The sequence below is a fragment of the Hyla sarda genome, chromosome 4 (genome assembly GCF_029499605.1).
Source record: "Hyla sarda isolate aHylSar1 chromosome 4, aHylSar1.hap1, whole genome shotgun sequence".
Taxonomy (NCBI): domain Eukaryota; kingdom Metazoa; phylum Chordata; class Amphibia; order Anura; family Hylidae; genus Hyla; species Hyla sarda.
In genome coordinates this window covers 196,385,831-196,405,179 of record NC_079192.1, presented here as the reverse complement: position 1 = coordinate 196,405,179, position 19,349 = coordinate 196,385,831, and the positions used below count along the sequence as shown (strand labels likewise).

At 40.4% G+C, this 19,349-nt stretch overlaps 1 protein-coding gene across 1 annotated transcript in view; it reads left to right on the top strand.

Moving 5' to 3' along the window:
* The window catches only part of MKLN1 (muskelin 1), a 53,891-nt gene extending 47,279 nt beyond the window's left edge, over positions 1-6,612 (top strand). Inside the window, exon 18 of the mRNA XM_056573193.1 lies at positions 3,606-6,612. Coding sequence (XP_056429168.1) covers positions 3,606-3,727 — 122 coding nt within the window. The 3' untranslated portion in view covers positions 3,728-6,612. The remainder of the gene's footprint in view (positions 1-3,605) is intronic.
* The last annotated feature ends 12,737 nt before the right edge of the window (positions 6,613-19,349 follow it).

Genomic DNA, 19,349 nt, shown 5'->3' with positions numbered 1-19,349 from the left:
GTTTAAAAACGTCATCTTCTGACCCCTATAACTTTATTTTTCCGCTGATGTAGGAGGGCTCATTTTTTGCGTCGTGATCTGAAGTTATTGGTATCATTTTTGCTTTGATGGGACTTTTTGATCACATTTTATTCATTTTTATTATTTTGGACTTTTGGAATTTTTTTTACTTGTGTGCCATTGATCATGCGATTTAAATTCATAGATTTTTATAGTTTGGACACACCACATGTTTATTAAATTTTTTATTTTTAATGGGAAAGGGGAGGTGGTTCAAACATTAGGGAAGGGGTTAAATCACATTTATGAACTTTTTTCATCTCAGGCACGGAGCAGTCATTCGGCGATCAGACTACGAGGAGGAAGGTAGGGACCCTCCTCGTGTCCATACAGTTGATCGGGACACCGCGGTTGTCCCGATCAGCCCGATTGAGCTGCTGGGAATGCTTTTGTTTTTAACTTTAGATGCGGCGATCAACTTTGATCGCAGCGTCTGAAGGGTTAATACCGTCCATCACCGCGATCAGTGATGTCCGGTATTAGCCGCGGGTCCTGGCATCTGAAGGGTTAATACCGGGCATCACCGCCATCAGTGATGTCCGGTATTAGCCGCTGGGACAGACCCGATATGACGTGTGATGCACTGTTATGTCGCAGGAGCCGGCGCAGGAAGTAAATATACGTCCTGCATCATTAAGTGGTTAAGGACTATCGCTTGGCGTACAGTACATATATAATTCAATATGGAAATCGTATAGACATTAACAACACCTTAAGGACAATGGACATATATTTATATGTTGCCCTCTCCAGTTATGTGATGCGCACTCAGGAGCTGAGCGCGCTTCTTACCCAGTGGGTCCTGGTTGCTATCAGCAACCAGGACCTGTGGCTAATACCGGACATCGCCGATCGGGCTGATGTCCGGTATTAACCCTTTAGAAGGTGTGATCAAAGTTGATCGCGGTGTCTAAAATGGAAGAAAACACATCCCGCCTAGCTCAGCAGACTGTTCAGGACCGCCGTGGTGAAATCACCGTGTCCCGAACAGCTGAGAGGACGACAGGAGGGCCCCTTTCCTGCCTTCTCGTTGTCTGATCTGTGCCTCGGTGCTCCGGCCAGGCTCTGCAGGCTGGAGCAATTGAGCACAGATCACACTGAACAATGCTATGCCATAGCTTAGATCAGAGTATGCAATCAAAGGATTGCATTTAATAATAATAATAATCCAGAAACAACAAAGATTACTTGGTGAGTTGCAGACTGCATTTTTTCTTACAGATGTACATTGCTTTGAACCTGGATTAGTTAGAGCACCACCTGAATTCATGTAGCAGATTTCCAGTTAATCCCATCCATATTCCTAATGGCGGTCAGATTTGTAACAATGTCGAACGGATCATTTTGCAGTCGTAAAAATAAACATATGTGGTACAGTCGTGTGCGTAAATGTCTGAACTATAAAAATATAACGTTCATAAATTTTGCATATTTTTGGTCACTTTGTATACCCTAAAAAATGTATAAATAGAGATCAAAAATAGAGACCAAAAACAAAATGGTACAGATAAAAACTTCAGATCACAGCGCAAAAAATTAACCCTCATACAGCCCAGTATTCGGAAAAATGAAAAAGTTATAGGGGTCAGAAGAGGACATTTTTAAACATGCAAATTTTCATACAAATAGTAATTTTTTTTAAAGTAAAACAAAATCTATATAAGGTATCATTTTAATCGTATTGACCTACAGACAGAATAAAGATATGGTGTTATTTTACAAAAAAGTGCACTGTGTAGAATCTGAAGCCCCAAAAGTTACAAAATGGCATATATTTTTTTCAATTTTGCGCCATAAAGATTTTTTTTGTTTCACCGTAGATTTTGTTGTGAAATGATTGATGTCATTACAAAGTACAATTGGTGGAGCTAAAAAAGCCTATATATATATGTATATGTGTATATGTATATATGTGTGTGTGTGTATATGTATATATGTGTGTGTGTATATGTATATATGTGTGTGTGTGTGTATATGTGTATATATATATATATATATATATATATAATATGTGTGTGTGTGTGTGTATATATATATATTCACTCTCACACACACTCACTCACACACACTCTCACTCACTCTCTCACACACACACACACACTCTCTCTCTCACTCACTCACTCACTCACACTCACACACACACACTCTCTGTATTTTCTGGCGTATAAGACTACATTTTAACCCAGGAAAATGTTCTCAAAAGTCGGGGGTCGTCTTATACTCCGGGTGTTGTCTTAAAGGGCGGGTGCTGCAGTCGGAAGGGACGCCCGGGGTATGGATAGAGAGAGAGCGGTGCTGTGCCCAGAAAAACACGCATCTTTAAACCATCCGGCCCACCCTTGTATGTATCCTATTACCGTACCTCATGTTGTAATTTCTTAAAAATCCTCTATAAAAATAATTTAACCCTATAACCTTACCTCTTTCTCTGCCTCTCAGATCTCGCTCCTGAGGACTGCAGTGAAGCGGTGCGCATGTGCGAGATCTGAGGTGGCGCAGGTGTGAATATGCAAGATCTGAGAGGCTGCGCAGGTGCGCATGTGCACAAACTGACAGGCTGCACTGGTGTGCATTTGCGAGATCAGAGAGGCAGAGAAGGAGGTACATTAATGGGATACAAGGGCGGGCCAGACAGATGAAAGAGGCATGTACCGCTTTGATAGTCTTGGAGACAGGGAGGTCTGGGCAGACAGGGAGAGCTGACCAATCCAAGCAGGCTTTGTATACAACAACCAGCCAATCACTGGGAAGGTACCGTACATTGCGGTAGAGGGGTAGTCTTATACGGTGAGTATATCCCAAACTCTATATTTTAACTGTAAAAGTTGGGGGTCGTCTTATACGCCCAGTTGTCTTATACGCTGGAAAATACGGTGCATATATATAATGTAGTTGCAAAATTTTAAGCGTTCTGAATATTAGAAGGTGAGGTGGAAAATCCGAAAGTGCGAATATGAAAAAAACAGTGTTCCTTAAGGAGGTTAAAGAGGTATTCCAGTAAAAAAAAAAAATTTTTTTTTCATATCAACTGGCTCCTGAAAGTTAAACAGATTTGTAAATTACTTCTATTTAAAAAAAAAATCTTAATCCTTCCAGTACTTATCAGCTGCTGAAGTTAAGTTATTTCTGTCTGACCACAGTGCTTTCTGCCATACCTCTGTCTGTCTCAGGAACTATCCAGAGCATGAGAGGTTTGCTATGGGGACTTGCTCCAACTCTGGACAGTTCCCGAGACAGACAGAGGTGTCAGCAGAGCACTGTTGTCAGACAGAATAGAACTAAACTTAAGCAGCTAAGTACTGAAAGGATTAAGATTTTTTTTTTATAGAAGTAATTTGCAAATCTGTTTCTGGAGCCAGTTGATATGGAAAATGTTGTTTGTAACTGGAGTACCTCTCTAATTTTAAGCTTTCTGTGTGATGTAAACACTAGTATAAATGATTGCCATCTCATAATATTTAAGCCTGTGCAGTCATAACTGTGGGTTCCCTTACTTATAGTGTGCTGTAATATTGGCTTTTTTTTCTTTTTTTTTAAATATACAGGATTCTCCGATGTGGATCACACATATGCTCAGAGGACACAGCTCTTTGATACACTTGTCAACTTCTTCCCAGACAGTATGACACCACCTAAAGGAAATTTGGTTGATCTGATAACACTGTGAAGAACTCTCTGAACATGGAGATGAACAAATACTGTTAATTGTTCTGTATAAATAATTGGAACTGAAGCTGAAACGCAACATGTGCACATCAGAGTGAACGATATGTAATGGAAAATGCTTATTTCTATAGGGCTAAGGGTCTCTTTGCTGCTTAAGGTTTAATTCGCAGCAATGGTTGCAATTTGGTTTCCGCTGCCTGTTTTGAGATGCCTAAATATAAGGTAGTTGCTTACTTTTCTACCCTTATTTAAATATTGTTTTCTCCTTAAAGGTTTCCTCTGTTAAGGCATTAGCCTTTGTTATTTTTTTTTAACAATAAGAGGATAGCCCCGTATTATTATATATATTTTTTTGAAGGTTTACTAAGGTAACACATGGAAATGAAGCAAAAGCGGATTGCCAGAAGGAAGACCTCCTGTACAGCTACTGTATTATCTGTATAAAGAATGTGAATATAAATATACTTTTCTTTTTTATTTTGAGTTTTCACAGCCTTTACTTTGAATATAAAATTGTAGGTTGTAAGAAACTGAGTTCTAAGCCAAATGTAACAATAGTCAATGTGTAATACTTTGAGTTGCAGGTCATAGTTCTTAGTTATTCATAGTCTATGTATATTGAGCAGATAACCTTCCGGTACTTGACTTGGGACAAGGAGTAGAAGGGCAAGCTGTTGTAATCGCCAGTACAAGGCTTGTAGTCTGCACCGTTTACTCAGAAGTCCCTATTTTTAAATGCATGAAAAGTATTAAAGCGAAATACTTCCATGGCACGTTCCATTTTACGGAAGTTTGGCCTATGGAAGTGTAATAGCAATGAGAAATGGGTTCTTTGTGATGGTGTGAGATGGTTGGTAATGATCACTGAAGAAAATGAAATGTTCAGGATTCTTGTAAGGCTGCTCCACAGAACACCATGCACAAATGGAAATGCTGTATCCTGTATGTTCAGCTTCAGAATGCTACTTCTCTCTGACCTGATGAGTTACTCAGGTGGTATGAGAGAAATATTAACAAGACCTGATGTTTTAGAAATGTCTTATAGAAATCCTGTTTTTTGTGTCACAGCAACCAACCATAATTCATTCATATTTTTTACAAGACTGGAAAAAAAACTAAGTTTGTTTGTGGATGTGAAGGCCATGCTTTGTATATTGAGTTGTTTTAACACATTTGCTTATTTGTCTTCAATCTCAGCAATTCAAGATCTTCTGGCCTCATTTAAAAAAAAAAAGTATTTTTGTGTCTGAAAGAAGGAATTATATTTTAAGATGTTAATCTTCAGACTGGGTCATTTTTGGTGATTAATATATAGGGAGTGGCTTAAAGGGGTTGTCCAGGATTGTAGAAAATAAAGAGCAGAAGATGCGATAAAAATAACCATTACCATTATTTGTTATGCACCAGTGTTCCCCATGGTGTTGCTATCATGTATGGCACAAGACCAATGACGCCAGTGATTTGCTACAGTGGTCACATGGGGACTTTTGGATTGTTGACACTAAAGTGGCAGGGGATTAAATCACTGAGGGGTTTTTATTGTTCTATCGCTTGCTGTTAGGCTGTTTTTAAACCCATGGACAAGCATCTTAATACTTTTTTTTTATTTTTTTTTATGAAACTTCTTAGTCCCTTGTAGGTTTATAAAAACAATTACTGTAGCTTTGAAGAAAAGGTACCTCCTTCCTAATTTCTTTTTGCATTCACTAGTTAATGTGTGCCATGTAAAGTGGACATGAAAGCAGTCAGGAGATTTATTTTGAACCCTTTACGCTATTGTGTTTCTTCTTTCTGTTAGGGTCTATTCACACGTACAGTATTTTGCTCAGATTTGATGCACAGGATTTGAATTAGTTTACATTGAGATCTGCAGCATAAAATCCTGCACCTCAAATCTGCGCAGAATACTGTACATGTGAATAGACCATTAAAGGGGTTTACCCACATCGCAAACTGCATTGCCCAGTCCCACTCCACTCCCTGGTTTGGGCTTGAAGCAAGACGTTTAAATCACATACTCGGCTTCCTGCATCACTTCTCAGTGAACAATCTCGGTAGTGCGCTCCTCTGCCTGGCCACCTTCTATGTGTGACAAGTTAATCGCAGACAGCTCCAGGCACAGTACACAGGCCCTGGAGCTGTTGGTGGTAGGCTTATTAAACAAAGAAGGTTGCTGGGCAAGGGATGCACATCCAAGATCCTGGCCCTTTCTGCAATGTAGGGAGGGCATGATGTCAGCAGCCAGGCTTTTAATGGTGGAACAGTGGTTGGTAACCTAGACTACTTCCACATGGCAATATATTGCATCAACATTTGTAAGCCAAGACTTGGAACCATATACAGAGAAAAGCCATAATGGAAATATTAGTATCTTTTTCCTGGTTTGAAAGAGATACTACCTCTTCTCCTGGCCTTGGCTTACAAATACTGATTCAAAGCACTACTTTGTGAAAGTAGTCTTAATGTAGAGAATACGTTGCAGAATAGGCAGCTAGTTGCCAATGTCTTTGCATAGATATCCATATTTTAAGACTAATCTTACTATAGTATTAGATCTGTATGTGGATCTGCAACCTAGTAGACACAAAAGGGTTACAGTGACACATATGGACAAAAGAAACATACATGAATATACAGCAACTGATGAACAAATCAACCAATTTTCAACAATAGTGTGACTAAGCTTTTAGGTAGACTGCTCTACATTTGGAAGCAGAGGGCCAAGTCTTATAGGAGCTGGCACACTTTTATTGAAATATTTTTGTTCGTTCAGTTTAAAGGAAATGTCAGGTGCGGGCAGCAAAAAAAGGGAGAACAAACTTTCACTTACCTTCCTACGTTCCCCTGGAGCTCCACAATAGCTGATCAGTCGACCGGGCTGTCTGCTTCCTACTTCCCTTAGCCCGACACGGCGCTATCAGTCTATCACCGGCCGAGGCGTGACATCACTGCGGCCGGTGATAGGCTTGAAGCGCCGTGTGACGTCCCGGGCTAAGGGAAGTAGAAAGCAGACAGCCCGTTCGACCGATCAGCTGTTGCGGAGCTCCGGGGGAACGTGGGAAGGTAAGTGAAAGTTTTTCTCTTTTTTTTTTTTTTTGCAGCCCGAGCAGGATCAAATAGGAATAGTCCGCACCGAACATCTCCTTTTTAACCTTGTATACAGATCATGACTAAGCTTGTAATATTTTGATGTGCACCAACGAAGGTTTACTTTTAATAATTCTCAATCTGCCTAAAACCAGAACTGTCTTGTTTTGTCCATAAATAGAGATGAGCGAACTTACAGTAAATTCGATTCGTCACAAACTTCTCGGCTCGACAGTTGACTTTTCCTGCATAAATTAGTTCAGCTTTCAGGTGCTCCGGTGGGCTGGAAAAGGTGGATACAGTCCTTGGAGACTCTTTCCTAAGAATGTATTCACCTTTTCCAGCCCACCGGAGCACCTGAAAGCTGAACTAATTTACGCAGGATAAGTCATCAACTGCCAAGCCGAGAAGTTCGTGACGAATCGAATTTACTGTAAGTTTGCTCATCTCTATCCATAACCAATCACAGCTCAGATGTTATATCTAAACACGCTCTGGTAAAACGAAAGCTGAGCTGTGATTGGTTGTTATGGACAAAACCAGACAGTTCTGGTTTCAGGCAGATCGATAAAGCCAATATGTAAATCTTTCCATACATTCACCATATTTCTTATCTATTAAATGTTTAAGCTGAATGAGACAATATTATAAACTGGTTTGAATTACTGTTGGAATAAATCAGACCTGTAGAGATCAGGCTTGAATTGTCAGACAATGGATTTGGTGGACAAGTTGCTAGGTAATGGCACACAAATGAGTGCTGCTATTTCAGTTGCCTTCACTATACCACTCTATCTTACCATTGGGCTACACAAGTAGAGGAAGAGCAGTACATCAGAAACGAGGTTCAGTGTAGGGTGCCAGCTATGAAAGGCTTTAGGCCACAAGCCTGTAATACATCCACAACAAAAGATCATAGTAAAGACCACGAGAGATGGTCGAAACGTCGCTACTATGGCACTGTTACATTGGGCTAGTTATATCAGAATATTTATCTGCAATGGTCAGTCTATTAACATTGTTCAATATTAAATATACCAATAGAACCTAGATATGCCAAGCTATAGATACATGTCTACCATTGGCTAGCGGACTGTGAGATTAATAACCGTGGAGCCAAGTGCACATATACAGATGTAGCAGAGCTTAAGTTGTTATAGGGCAGAAAAGTAACAGAATACTTCTAGTGTGGCTTGTCTGAAGCTGCAGGTTTACATATGGGAAACCACAAAATATTATTATGTAATGATGCATGGCACAGATCCACTAAAAAGAACAGTTGTTTTTTTTTTGTTTTTTTTTTTTTTTAAAGAATCTCAAACTGATCACTTTTGTTTGCAAATATAAACATGCATAAGGTGATGGATCCTCACTTGCTTTTTTTTTTTTTTTTGTAAAATATGGGTCTTCCTATAATAGCACTAAGCTGTCTGGGAATAGGAATTTTTCTTTTTGTAAGAAAAAAAAAACTATTTTATGAATAGTTAATGAATTATTTATGAATAAATGTGCACAGATTTGAATCAAATATGCATGTAAAAATATACTTTGCTTGTTTAGAGGAAGCCTTTTTTATTGGAGGGAAGGATAATCCCAATGAACAAAGGTTTGGATCCCAGTATGGTGGGGGTAGTAATATAGCACCAAAGTACACTCTTCTAAACCACCATGAAGATGGGCTTCTCTCCAGACTTTTCTAGCATCTTTCTTAAATCCCTGCCTGGATTTAGAAGTGTTTAAATCCGCTACCAACCTCCTTTATAAATATAGCACACAGTCTTGTATGCTGTGCACTCACACCTACCAGGGAGACCTCAGAGTAATAAGTTATGTACAGGTAGGCCTGTATTGGTTGCTACATTTTGATGAACCTTATTACCCTGTAACTACGAATGGAGCCACTGTAATTCTCATTCTGCATATGGGACAAAATAATTATTACTATGAAGCATTCAAGATATTGGGAATAAGCCGACTCATTTAGGGATTATTTGTATGTTTTACTATCCTTCAATAGGCTGGTAAAGCTGTTCATTGTCTGCACTTTGATTCAAAACTGTAAACTAAGTTTGCAGTTTCACAATTGCAGTTTCATATAGATTCAATCTACATACAGTTGATACTTATCTCAGACTATCTTACTAATGAGTAACTTTGTATTTTATGTAAGTTGTTAAGGATATGGGATTTTAAAAAATTTCCAATGAATTGTTAATGCTATATTGTAATACAGACTGCATTACTGTTGCACTGATCCTTCTTTATGATAATAATAAAAAAAAAAAAATATATATATATATATATATATATATATATATATATATATATATATATATATATATATATATATAATCTTAGGGGAAAAAACACAATCAGGATACATTGCAGTTTCCAATACTTAGATGAAATAATTCTATTAATACTATTGGAAACTGACATGATACAGTTACAAACATCAGTGTACCTGGTTGTGTGAATTTATCTATAGAGTAAATGGTGCTCAAAGCAGACATAAACCCTGATATGTATGGAAACATTTACATATGCTAATTTTCTATAAACCTTAAAGTGCAGTCATCTTCACCATTCAGTGGAGGTAAACATTCTGCAAGTTGTGCTGTTCATGAACTTTTGCAAAATCACTTAGTTCCACATTTTCCAGTGATGTTCGGTTTCTGCAAATTATATCAATCATCCTAATTAATACTTACCTGGCTGCCGGGAAAATGATACACTTTTATAAATATATCTTACTTTAAATCATAGAAATGAAGCAGCTTTTAAGAAAGTAAAGTACCAGTTCATGTGGTTTCTGATCCTGTTTGAAGATGAACCGGTGCTGATTGCCAATTATATAAATCATTGCTGTTCCATCTGCCATCAATCCTGATGCTTCTACGCTTGTCATGTACATCAGTTGTGTTTCACCACAAATTGCTTGGGATTGTACCTTGAAAAAAATTCATAAATCACCATATTATTTCCTTTCAGCGTGTACCAAACCTGTGTGCAAAATAAATGATGTATATAATTTTCAGAATTTCTCCAGTGCATTTTTTTATTTAAAAAAAAAAGTCTTGCTGTTCAGGGTGTATACCAATTTCTTCTCCTTGGCTGTATCACAAGAATACTAGTGTTCAATTACCATTGATACTGTTTTATTTTGTGTTAAGACTATGGTGGTTGAATCCAGTATATTATGAGCATTTTAACCCCTTAAGGACCCAGCCAATTTTCACTGTAGGACCCGGCCATTTTTTGAACATCTGACCACTTTCACTTTAAACATTAATAACTCTGGGATGCTTTTACCTTTCATTCTGATTCCAAGATTGTTTTTTCGTGACGTATTCTACTCTATATTAGTGGTAAAATTTTGTTGATGCTTGCATCGTTTCTTGGTGAAAAATGCAAAAATTTGATGAAAAAATTGTACATTTTGCATTTTTTTTACTTTGAAGCTCTCTGCTTATAAGAAAAATTAATATTCCAAATAAATTATATATTGATTCACATATACAACATGTCTACTTTATGATTGCATCATAAAGTAGACATTTTTTTTACTTTTGGAAGACACCAGAGGGCTTCAAAGTATAGCAGCAATTTTTCACAAAATTTTCAAAATCGAAATTTTTCAGGGACCAGTTCTGTTTTAAAGTGGATTTGAAGGGCTTTTCTATTCGAAATGCCCCACAAATGACCCCATTATAAAAACTGCACCCCTCAAAGTATTCAAAATGACATTCAAAAGGTTTGTTAACTCTTTAGGTGTTTCACAGGAATAGCAGCAAATTGAAGGAGAAAATTCAAAATCTTCATTTTTTACACTCGCATGTTCTTGTAGACCCATTTTTTGAATTTTTACAAGGGGTAAAAGGAGAGAAATCTTCCTAAAATGTGTAACCCAATTTCTCTAGAGTAAGGAAATGCCTCATATGTGTATGTCAAGTGTTCGGCGGGTGCACTAGAGGGCTCAGAAGGGAAGGTGCGACAGAGGGATTTTGGAGAGTGAGTTTTTCTGAAATGGTTTTTGGGGGCATGTTGCATTTAGGAAGCCCCTATGGTGTCACGACAGCAAAAAAAAAAAACACATGGCATACTATTTTGGAAACTACACCCCTAAAGGAACGTAACAAGGGGTCCAGTGAGCCTTAACACCCCACAGGGGTTTCACGACTTTTCGTTAAAGTTGGATGTGTAAATGATTTTCTTTTTTTTTTCAACTAAAATTCTAGTTTTCCCCCAAATTTTAAATTTTTAAAAGGGTTAATAGGAGAAAATGCCCCCCAAAATGTGTAACCCCATCTCTTGAGTATGGAAACACCACATATGTGGAGGTCAAGTGCACTGCGGGCGCACTACAATGCTCAGAAGAGAAGGAGTCATATTTGGCTTTTGCAAATCTAATTTTGCTGAAATGGTTTTGGGGGGGCATGTCCCATTTAGGAAGCCCCTATGGTGCCAGGACAGCAAAAAAAAAACATGGCATACTATTTTGAAAACTACACCCCTCAAGGAACGTAACAAGGGGTACAGTGAGCCTTAACACCCCACAGGTGTTTCACGACTTTTCGTTAAAGTTGGATGTGTAAATTATTTAAAAAAAAAATTTTTCACTAAAATGCTAGTTTCCCCCCAAATTTTACATTTTTACAAGCAGTAATAGGAGAAAATGCCCACCAAAATTTGTAACCCCATCTCTTCTGAGTATGGAAACACCACAAATGTGGATGTCAAGCACTCTGTTGGCGCACTACAATGCTCAGAAGAAAAGGAGTCCTATTTGGCTTTTTGCAAATCTAATTTTGCTGAAATGGTTTTGGGGGGGGCATGTCCCATTTAGGAAGCCCCTATGGTGCCAGGACAGCAAAAAAAAAAAAAAACACATTGCATACTATTTTGGAAACTACACCCCTCAAGGAACGTAACAAGGGGTACCGTGAGCCTTAACACCCCACAGGTGTTTGACGACTTTGGATGTGTAAATTAATTATTTTATTTTTTTTACTAAAATGCTGTTTTTCTCAAAACTTTACATTCTTACAAGGTGTAATAGAAGAAAATGTCCCCCAAAATGTGTAACCCCATCTCTTCTGAGTATGGAAGTACCCCATGTAAGGATGTAAAGGGCTCTGCTGGCGCACTACAATGCTCAGAAGAGGAGGAGTCACATTTTGCTGAAATGGGGGGGGCATGTCACATTTAGTGCCAGAACAGCAAAAAAAAAAAAAAAAAAAATTGTAAATACATTTGTTTGGAGTAAGGACATACCTCATATCTGGGCGTAGATCGGTTCTGCTCACTGGTCACGGAGGAACAGGAGGGCAGTCAGGGGTCTGGAGCTTCTAGACAGCTGCCTATGGAGCCAGAACAGTGGGACCCCCCCTCAAGGGGCATTATATGGGGTACACTAATAACTAACAAGGGGTACAGTGGGACATAAAATTATAAAACAGGATATGTTCCCAGAAAGATGACCCAGAGCATAGCCAAAACTAAAAAAAATATGCACACCCCAAACCCTATGCTCCGAATCATCATTCTGGGAATGTGACGTGTGTGGCCGTCCCTAACCTGTTGCCTCAAATGCGCACCCCGCTCAGGTGGAGAGAGAGCGCTGCGCATTTGAGGCAACATAAGTCCCCAATGATAGTGACTCAGTGACCCATGACCCATTTTTGGGAAAAATACCCCCTGAGGTCTTATCAGTTATTTTTTTTTTTTTTTTTTTATGAAATAGTTTTTTTGGGCAATTTAGTGGTTTTATGGGGTTAAAATTTGGAATGTACTCTGGACTTGGTACATTGGGGTCATATTATGGAAAATTTAAATGAAGAGTGAAAATTTAGTACTCCATGGAAGTGTGATACTCCCTGAAGCAGTCCTTAATGCAGAGGCCCGGATGATCGGGGCAAGTGTCACACTGAGTGGTGGTGTCCTTCCGTATCCCCCTCCTGTTACACACTCTGCATTTTTTCTGGGATCGTCCCTTCTTTCCAGTGTGGGGGACCTCACCTGGAAAGTGTTGGCCTGGGACGATCCTGGTACCTATTACTCCAGTTCCTTGGGAAGTCCGGCCTGCTCTTTCCCGGTCAGCAAAGATCAGGACCTTTAGGACTTCTTCTTGGAACTGGAGGTATGTCCCTGGGTTGTCAGCGTTCCGGTACAGTACAAAAGAGTTGTACATGGCAACCTGCACCAAGTAGACCGCTACTTTTTTGTACCATACACGTGTTTTCCGCATGGCCATGTATGGCTTGAGGACTTGATCTGAGAGATCAACTCCCCCCATATACTGATTGTAGTCCAGAATACAATCAGGCTTGAGGACCGTTGTTGTGGTACCTCGCACAGGGACAGGTGAGCTGCCGTTACCATGAATAGTGGTCAGCATAAGGACATCCCTCTTATCCTTATACTTGACCAGCAACAGGTTTTCATAGGTAAGGGCACGGGACTCACCCTTGGGAATAGGTGTCTGGATCAAATTTAGAGGGAGGCCTCTCTGGTTTCTCCGCACGGTCCCACAAGCGGACGTCGATCTGGCGGCAAGGGATGTGAAGAGAGGGATGCTGGTATAAAAGTTGTCCACGTACACGTGGTAACCCTTATCCAGCAATGGGTATATAAGGTCCCAAATGATTTTCCCGCTAAAACCCAGAGTGGGGGAACAATCTGGGGGTTCAATACGGGAATCTCGTCCCTCATACACCCTAAACTTGAGTGTACCCGGAGGTACTCTCACAAAGTTTATATAGCTTCACGCCATACCGTGCCCGCTTCGAGGGAATATACTGGCGGAAGATGATTCTCCCCTTAAAACTGATAAGAGACTCATCAACCGAAAGCTCCCTAAGTGGTACGTAGGCCTCCAAAAATTTGGCCCCAAAGTGATCGATGACCGGCCTCACTTTGTAAATCCGGTCATTGGCGGGATCACCTCGGGGTGGACATGCCTCATTATCTGCATGAGTGTGTAGTGAGTGCTTGGTGTAACTATGTATAACTGTGTGTGATTAGTAATCACACACCGTTATGTGAGCAAAAAACAAACAAACGCTGCGGCCCAAAAAAAAAAGGGGGGGCAAATCGCAGCGCCCTGAACCCCTAATAGGGCCCGGGTCACGCTAAAAAAAGATGAGGTGTACTCTTGAGCCCTATTAGGGGGTCAGGGGGGGGGGGGGGGGTTATTTTTTTTTTAACTTTATTTACATGTATTTCCCTACCTTTCCCTCTGTTGATTCTGTCCCTGATCTAGGGAATCTTCAGGTCTCCTGAGGCGATCCGATGGGGCAGAGGGGGGGTCCCTGGCTCCTCTTGCAGCTCTGACCGCTGACTGAACCCAGCTAACGGTCAGCGCTGCAGAGGATGCCGTTTAACCCCTCCCCTGCCGGCTGCTATTGGCTGGACGATCCAGCCAATAGCAGCTCTCTTGAGGGGGTGGCGAAATCGCCACCTCCCCATAGATACAGTAGGTGATAAGGGGTGTATTCTACACCCCCGATCACCTTGTATCTCCGGGTCATCGGGTCACACGTGACCCGTAAGACCCGGAATTGCGCAAATCACAAGTGCGATTTCACTTGCGATTTGCGCCGATTGCCGACATGGGGTGGTCTGATGACCCCCCTCGGCATTTGCGCGGGGTGCCTGCTGATTGATATCAGCAGTCACCCCAGTCCGATCCCTGCCCGGCGCGCGGCAGGGACCGGAATTCCCACGGGCGTACCTGTACGCCCAGGGTCCTTAAGACCCAGGTACAGAAGGCGTATGCATACGCCCTAGGTCCTGTACGGGTTAATAAGGATCAATTAACACAACAGATCTATTTGCATTTCTGTAATTCCAGCAGTGATCTAAATGAAATTTGAAGAAATTCATGCACTTTATGCAAAACCAACCGAATTCAGATAAAAAGCGGTTTGTTTTTTTTCTTCCCCACTTTAATGGGAGCTGAGTTGCAGCAACCCAGTGTGGCCACTAAACATTATACAGAGCTATGTGCTTCTGGCTCTGTTCCCAGTATATGCCAGCTCCATGGCTCTGTAAGGTATCGACACAATGCACATAAATGTTGCTACTTAGTCAATACTGTTCCTAAGCAGCTGTCTGTAGCATTTAAAGGAGTTATTCAACATAAAGTAAATTTCAGAAAGAAGCCTCATATAGTCAGCAACATGCCCACGTGGTCTCAGACTGCACAGGCCTGAGACCACACCAATCTTGTATACCGCACAATTATGAACTTCTGAGGACAACACTAAAGTATAAAATGGATGATCCACCAAACAAAAGTAAACAAGTGTATTGCTATCTTAAAAAAAACTTTGCAACTGGGGCTCAAAAGTTCTGAATTCTAAAACATGCGCAGGATACTGTACATGTAAATACACTCTTAAAACTCTTGGAAGAAAGGTAGAGATTTCCTCCTCTCCATGACAGCACCATTTGAGAGAGGGACTCTGCCCCCACGGAGAGGAAACCTTGGAGAATAAAAGGAAGGCCCCTCCTCTCCTGGTTGCGGCTCCCTGCCAGCTCACTAATCCCTCAGTTCAAAATTCACGCCCCTACACCCCTCCCACTCCCTAAATGGCGTGTCTCCTGCATACCTTTTAATGGCCGGAGCAGTTGCAGTGAGCACTAGAATGTTTGCAGGGGCCGGCGCAGCATTGACGAGTCCCAGAGTCTGATCGCGGTTGTGCGGACGCCGTATGATGAAAAATCATGTAAATCCTGCATTAACAAATGTATTTCTACTGAAGTCCCAACCCTAGTACTGTCAATACTGGCGCATGTGCAGGACCCTATTAGGAAGGAAATTCAAGCCTCTATCCAAAATATCTCAGCTGTGGCTAATCTGTAAGCTACTGAAATTGTTTCTCCTGTTACTGCTGATATTGACAATAATCCAGTGATTCGGAGGAGGAGGGGATTATTGTGCCAGGTGTGCCGGAATCAGGGGAGGAGTAAGAAGAGGATACTTCAGGGAAGGCTGTATTCCCATTTGAAGATACTGACCAATTGATAAAAGCTGTACAGTCCGCTATGGACATAGAGGAACCAAGGGAACCTAAGTCCATCCAGGACATTTATGTTTGAAGGCCTGGACACTAAAAAATGTAGAGTTTTCCTTATTCATAAGACCAACTCAAAAGTTGGGAAAACCCTGATAAAAAAAAATTATGTTCTAGAAGCTATTAAAAGTAAGTATTCCTTCGCTGACTCGGACACAAAAAATTGGTATCACCCCCCAAAAAATGATGTGGCTATTTCCAGAATAAAAAAAAAAAAAAAAGTTTATTCCCATTTGAGGATCCCTTGGATAAGAAAATGTTATATTTTTCTTGAGAACTTGGGAAGCCTCGGGTGCTGCTCTAAAATTTAACATTGCTGGCACCTCAGTGGCTAGGTCCGTTATTCTCTGGCTGGATCAATTAACATCTAACATCCAAAATAAAGTCCCTAGAGATCAGCTTTTAGCATCCATGTCTACTATACGTAAAGGAGTGGCCTTTCTAGCATCCTACATCTAAAAGTAAATTTATGTGAACATTTGTTTGGTTCCAACCTGTCTGACCTTCTTGAAAAAGCTAGTGATAGGAAAAAAAGGTTTTCCTTTCTCATTTGAACCCAAGCGTAACCAGTCCTTTCGGTCCAGAGGTAGGGGTCAGTCAGGCTCCAAGAAAAACAGAGACCTTATGTTTAACCAGCCCTCGACCTCCACCTAAGTCTCAATGACTGCAAGTGGGTGGCAGACAGCAAATTTTCTTCCCGGCTTGGAAGGAGATAGCAGGCAGTTCCCAAGTTCTGGACATTGTTCAGAACGGATTAAAGTGGGAATTTTGCAGCCTCCCACCCACTTACTTTGTCATCGCAAAATATCCCCTAGGTTCAGTGGGCCAGATTTCCCTTCAACAGGAGATTTTTTTTGTTAATAAAAAAAAAGGGGGATCCTAGTTTCAGTTCCTCCAAGTCAGGAAAGACAGGGTTTCGATTCCATTCAACACTTCAACAACACTTTTTGGGTAATAATAAATCTAAAGCCCCTAAACAAATATATAAAATACCAAAAATTTTACATTGAGACTGTGAAACTTGCTAACAAAGGATTGCTTTATGGCTTCACTTTCATGTGCCAATACACCCGGACTTTCAAAAATTCCTAAGGATAGTGGTTCATCTAAACGCTCAGCTCATTCAACTGCAATTTTGTGCCCTTCCTTTCGGGATCTCGGTAGCGCCAAGAATCTTCACGAATGTGTTGTCAGAGATGGCGGCCCACATCTGGGAAGGAGCAAGATTATTCATTCCATACCTGGACGATTTTCTTCTGGTTTCAGACTGAACTATAAAGGTACAATCTTTTGTGTCTCACACTCTCCTCAAAAGCTAGGATGGATTCTTAATTTTGAAAATCTTCTTCTCCAACCCAGCAAAAAACTTTTCTGGGTATCATCCTGGACTCTGCAAGAAAAATCTTTTCTTCCCCAAGAGAAAATTGACAAGATAATACATTTTGTAAAAGATGTTTTGAGGTCTCCCCATATTTCTATTAGAAGAGGTATGTCCTTGCTTGGTTTATTTACAGCCTCCATTCCTGCCGTCCCTTGGGCACAGTTCCACTCCCCTGGTGATCTAGACAGAAAACATTTTCTATCTCCTAATACCTTAGAATCTCTTATATGGTGGCAAAATTCAGAGAACTTGTCTAGGGGGTTGGAGTGGCGTTTTAAAAATCCTACAATTCTCACTACGGACACTAGTCCCTGGAGTTGGGGAGCCCACGTGGGTAGTGAACATTTTAACGGACTCTGGGAAGCTTCCCTTAGTGTTGAGTCCTCCAACTATACAGAGCTGATGGTGGTCGTTTGTGCTTTGCAGACTATAGGACAGCCATTATATGGGAATAATGTTAGAGTTCTTTCTGATAACTCTACTGTTGTGGCCCTAATAAATAGATAGGGCACAACCAGAAACTCACGGTTAATGTCTTTCTTCCCAGGTCCTTTCCTATGCAGAAACTCACCTAGCCTCAATCTCTGCAGTTCACCTGAAGGGCACTCTAAACACAAAGGCAGACTACCTCAGCAGACCTCTTCTACATCATGGGGAATGGGGCTTAAATTGGAACATTTGGGGGGATCCCTATATAGATCAGAAAACCGACCGCAGTAGATGCTCTGTTCCAGTCCTGGGAATGGGGAATTAATTATGCTTTTCCAAAAAAACAATGAACTTTAGGAAGGCAAAGTTCGATCAACTCAGAGAAGCCCTTAACAATATAAAATGGGATAATGTCCTCAAAAATATGAATACTGACACTAAATGGGAGACTTCTTAAAATATCTTAAACTTTCACTGTAAGATGTGTATACCTTATGGGAATAAAAGAGTCAGAAATTAAAGAAAACCAATATGGATGAATAAAAATGTTAAGGGGGCAATAAATGACAAAAATAAAGCATTTAAACTACTAAAACAGGATGGCAGTGAAGAAGCATTAAAAAGCTATAGATAAAAGCAGCAAAAATAGAGACAGAAAGACTAATTGCCAAAGAGAGTAAAACTAACCCCAACATGTTCTTTAACTATATAAATAGCAAAAAGGTCAAAAATGAAAGTGTTGGCCCTTTAAAAAAATGATGAGGAAGAAATTATAAACGGGGATCAGGAAAAAGCAAATATATTAAACAAATTCTTCTCCACTGTATTCACCGAGGAAAATGAAATGCCAGGTGAAATACAGTGTGATAAGGTAAACTCCTCAGTACAGGTCACCTGTCTAACCCAGGAAGAAGTACAGTGCCCCCTACTATTTTGAAATACATTGATAAAAATAAATGTATGACTCCATATCAGCATGGCTTTATGAGGGATCGGTCCTGTCAAACTAACCTGATCAGCTTTTATGAGGAGGTGAGCTCCAGACTGGACCAGGGGCAATCGCTGGATGTCGTATATCTGGATTTTTTCAAAGCATTTGATACGGTTCCACATAAAAGATTGGTGCATAAAATGAGAAGGAACGGGCTGGGGGAGAATGTGTGTAAGTGGGTAAGTAACTGGCTCAGCGATAGGAAACAGAGGGTGGTTATTAATGGTACTTATTCTGATTGGATGACTGTTACTAGTGGGGTACCAAAGGGGTCAGTCTTGGGTCCTGTTCTATTTAATATATTTATTAATGACCTTGTAGAGAGGTTGAATAGTAAAGTAGCAATCTTTGCAGATGATACTAAACTCTGTAAAGCGGTAAACACAATAGAGGACAGTGCACTGTTACAAATGGATCTGGATAGGTTTGAGGTTTGGGCTGAGAAAAAAATCTGGGACGGGTTATATATTAAATGGGAGCACACTTGGGACGACTGACTTGGAAAAGGACTTAGGGGTCTTAGTTAATAGTAAACTTAACTGTAGTGACCAGTGTCGGGCAGCCGCTGCCAAGGCAAATAAAATCATGGGGTGCATCAATAAAAAACAAGGAAATAATTCTACCGCTGTACAAATCACTAGTCAGACCACACATAGAA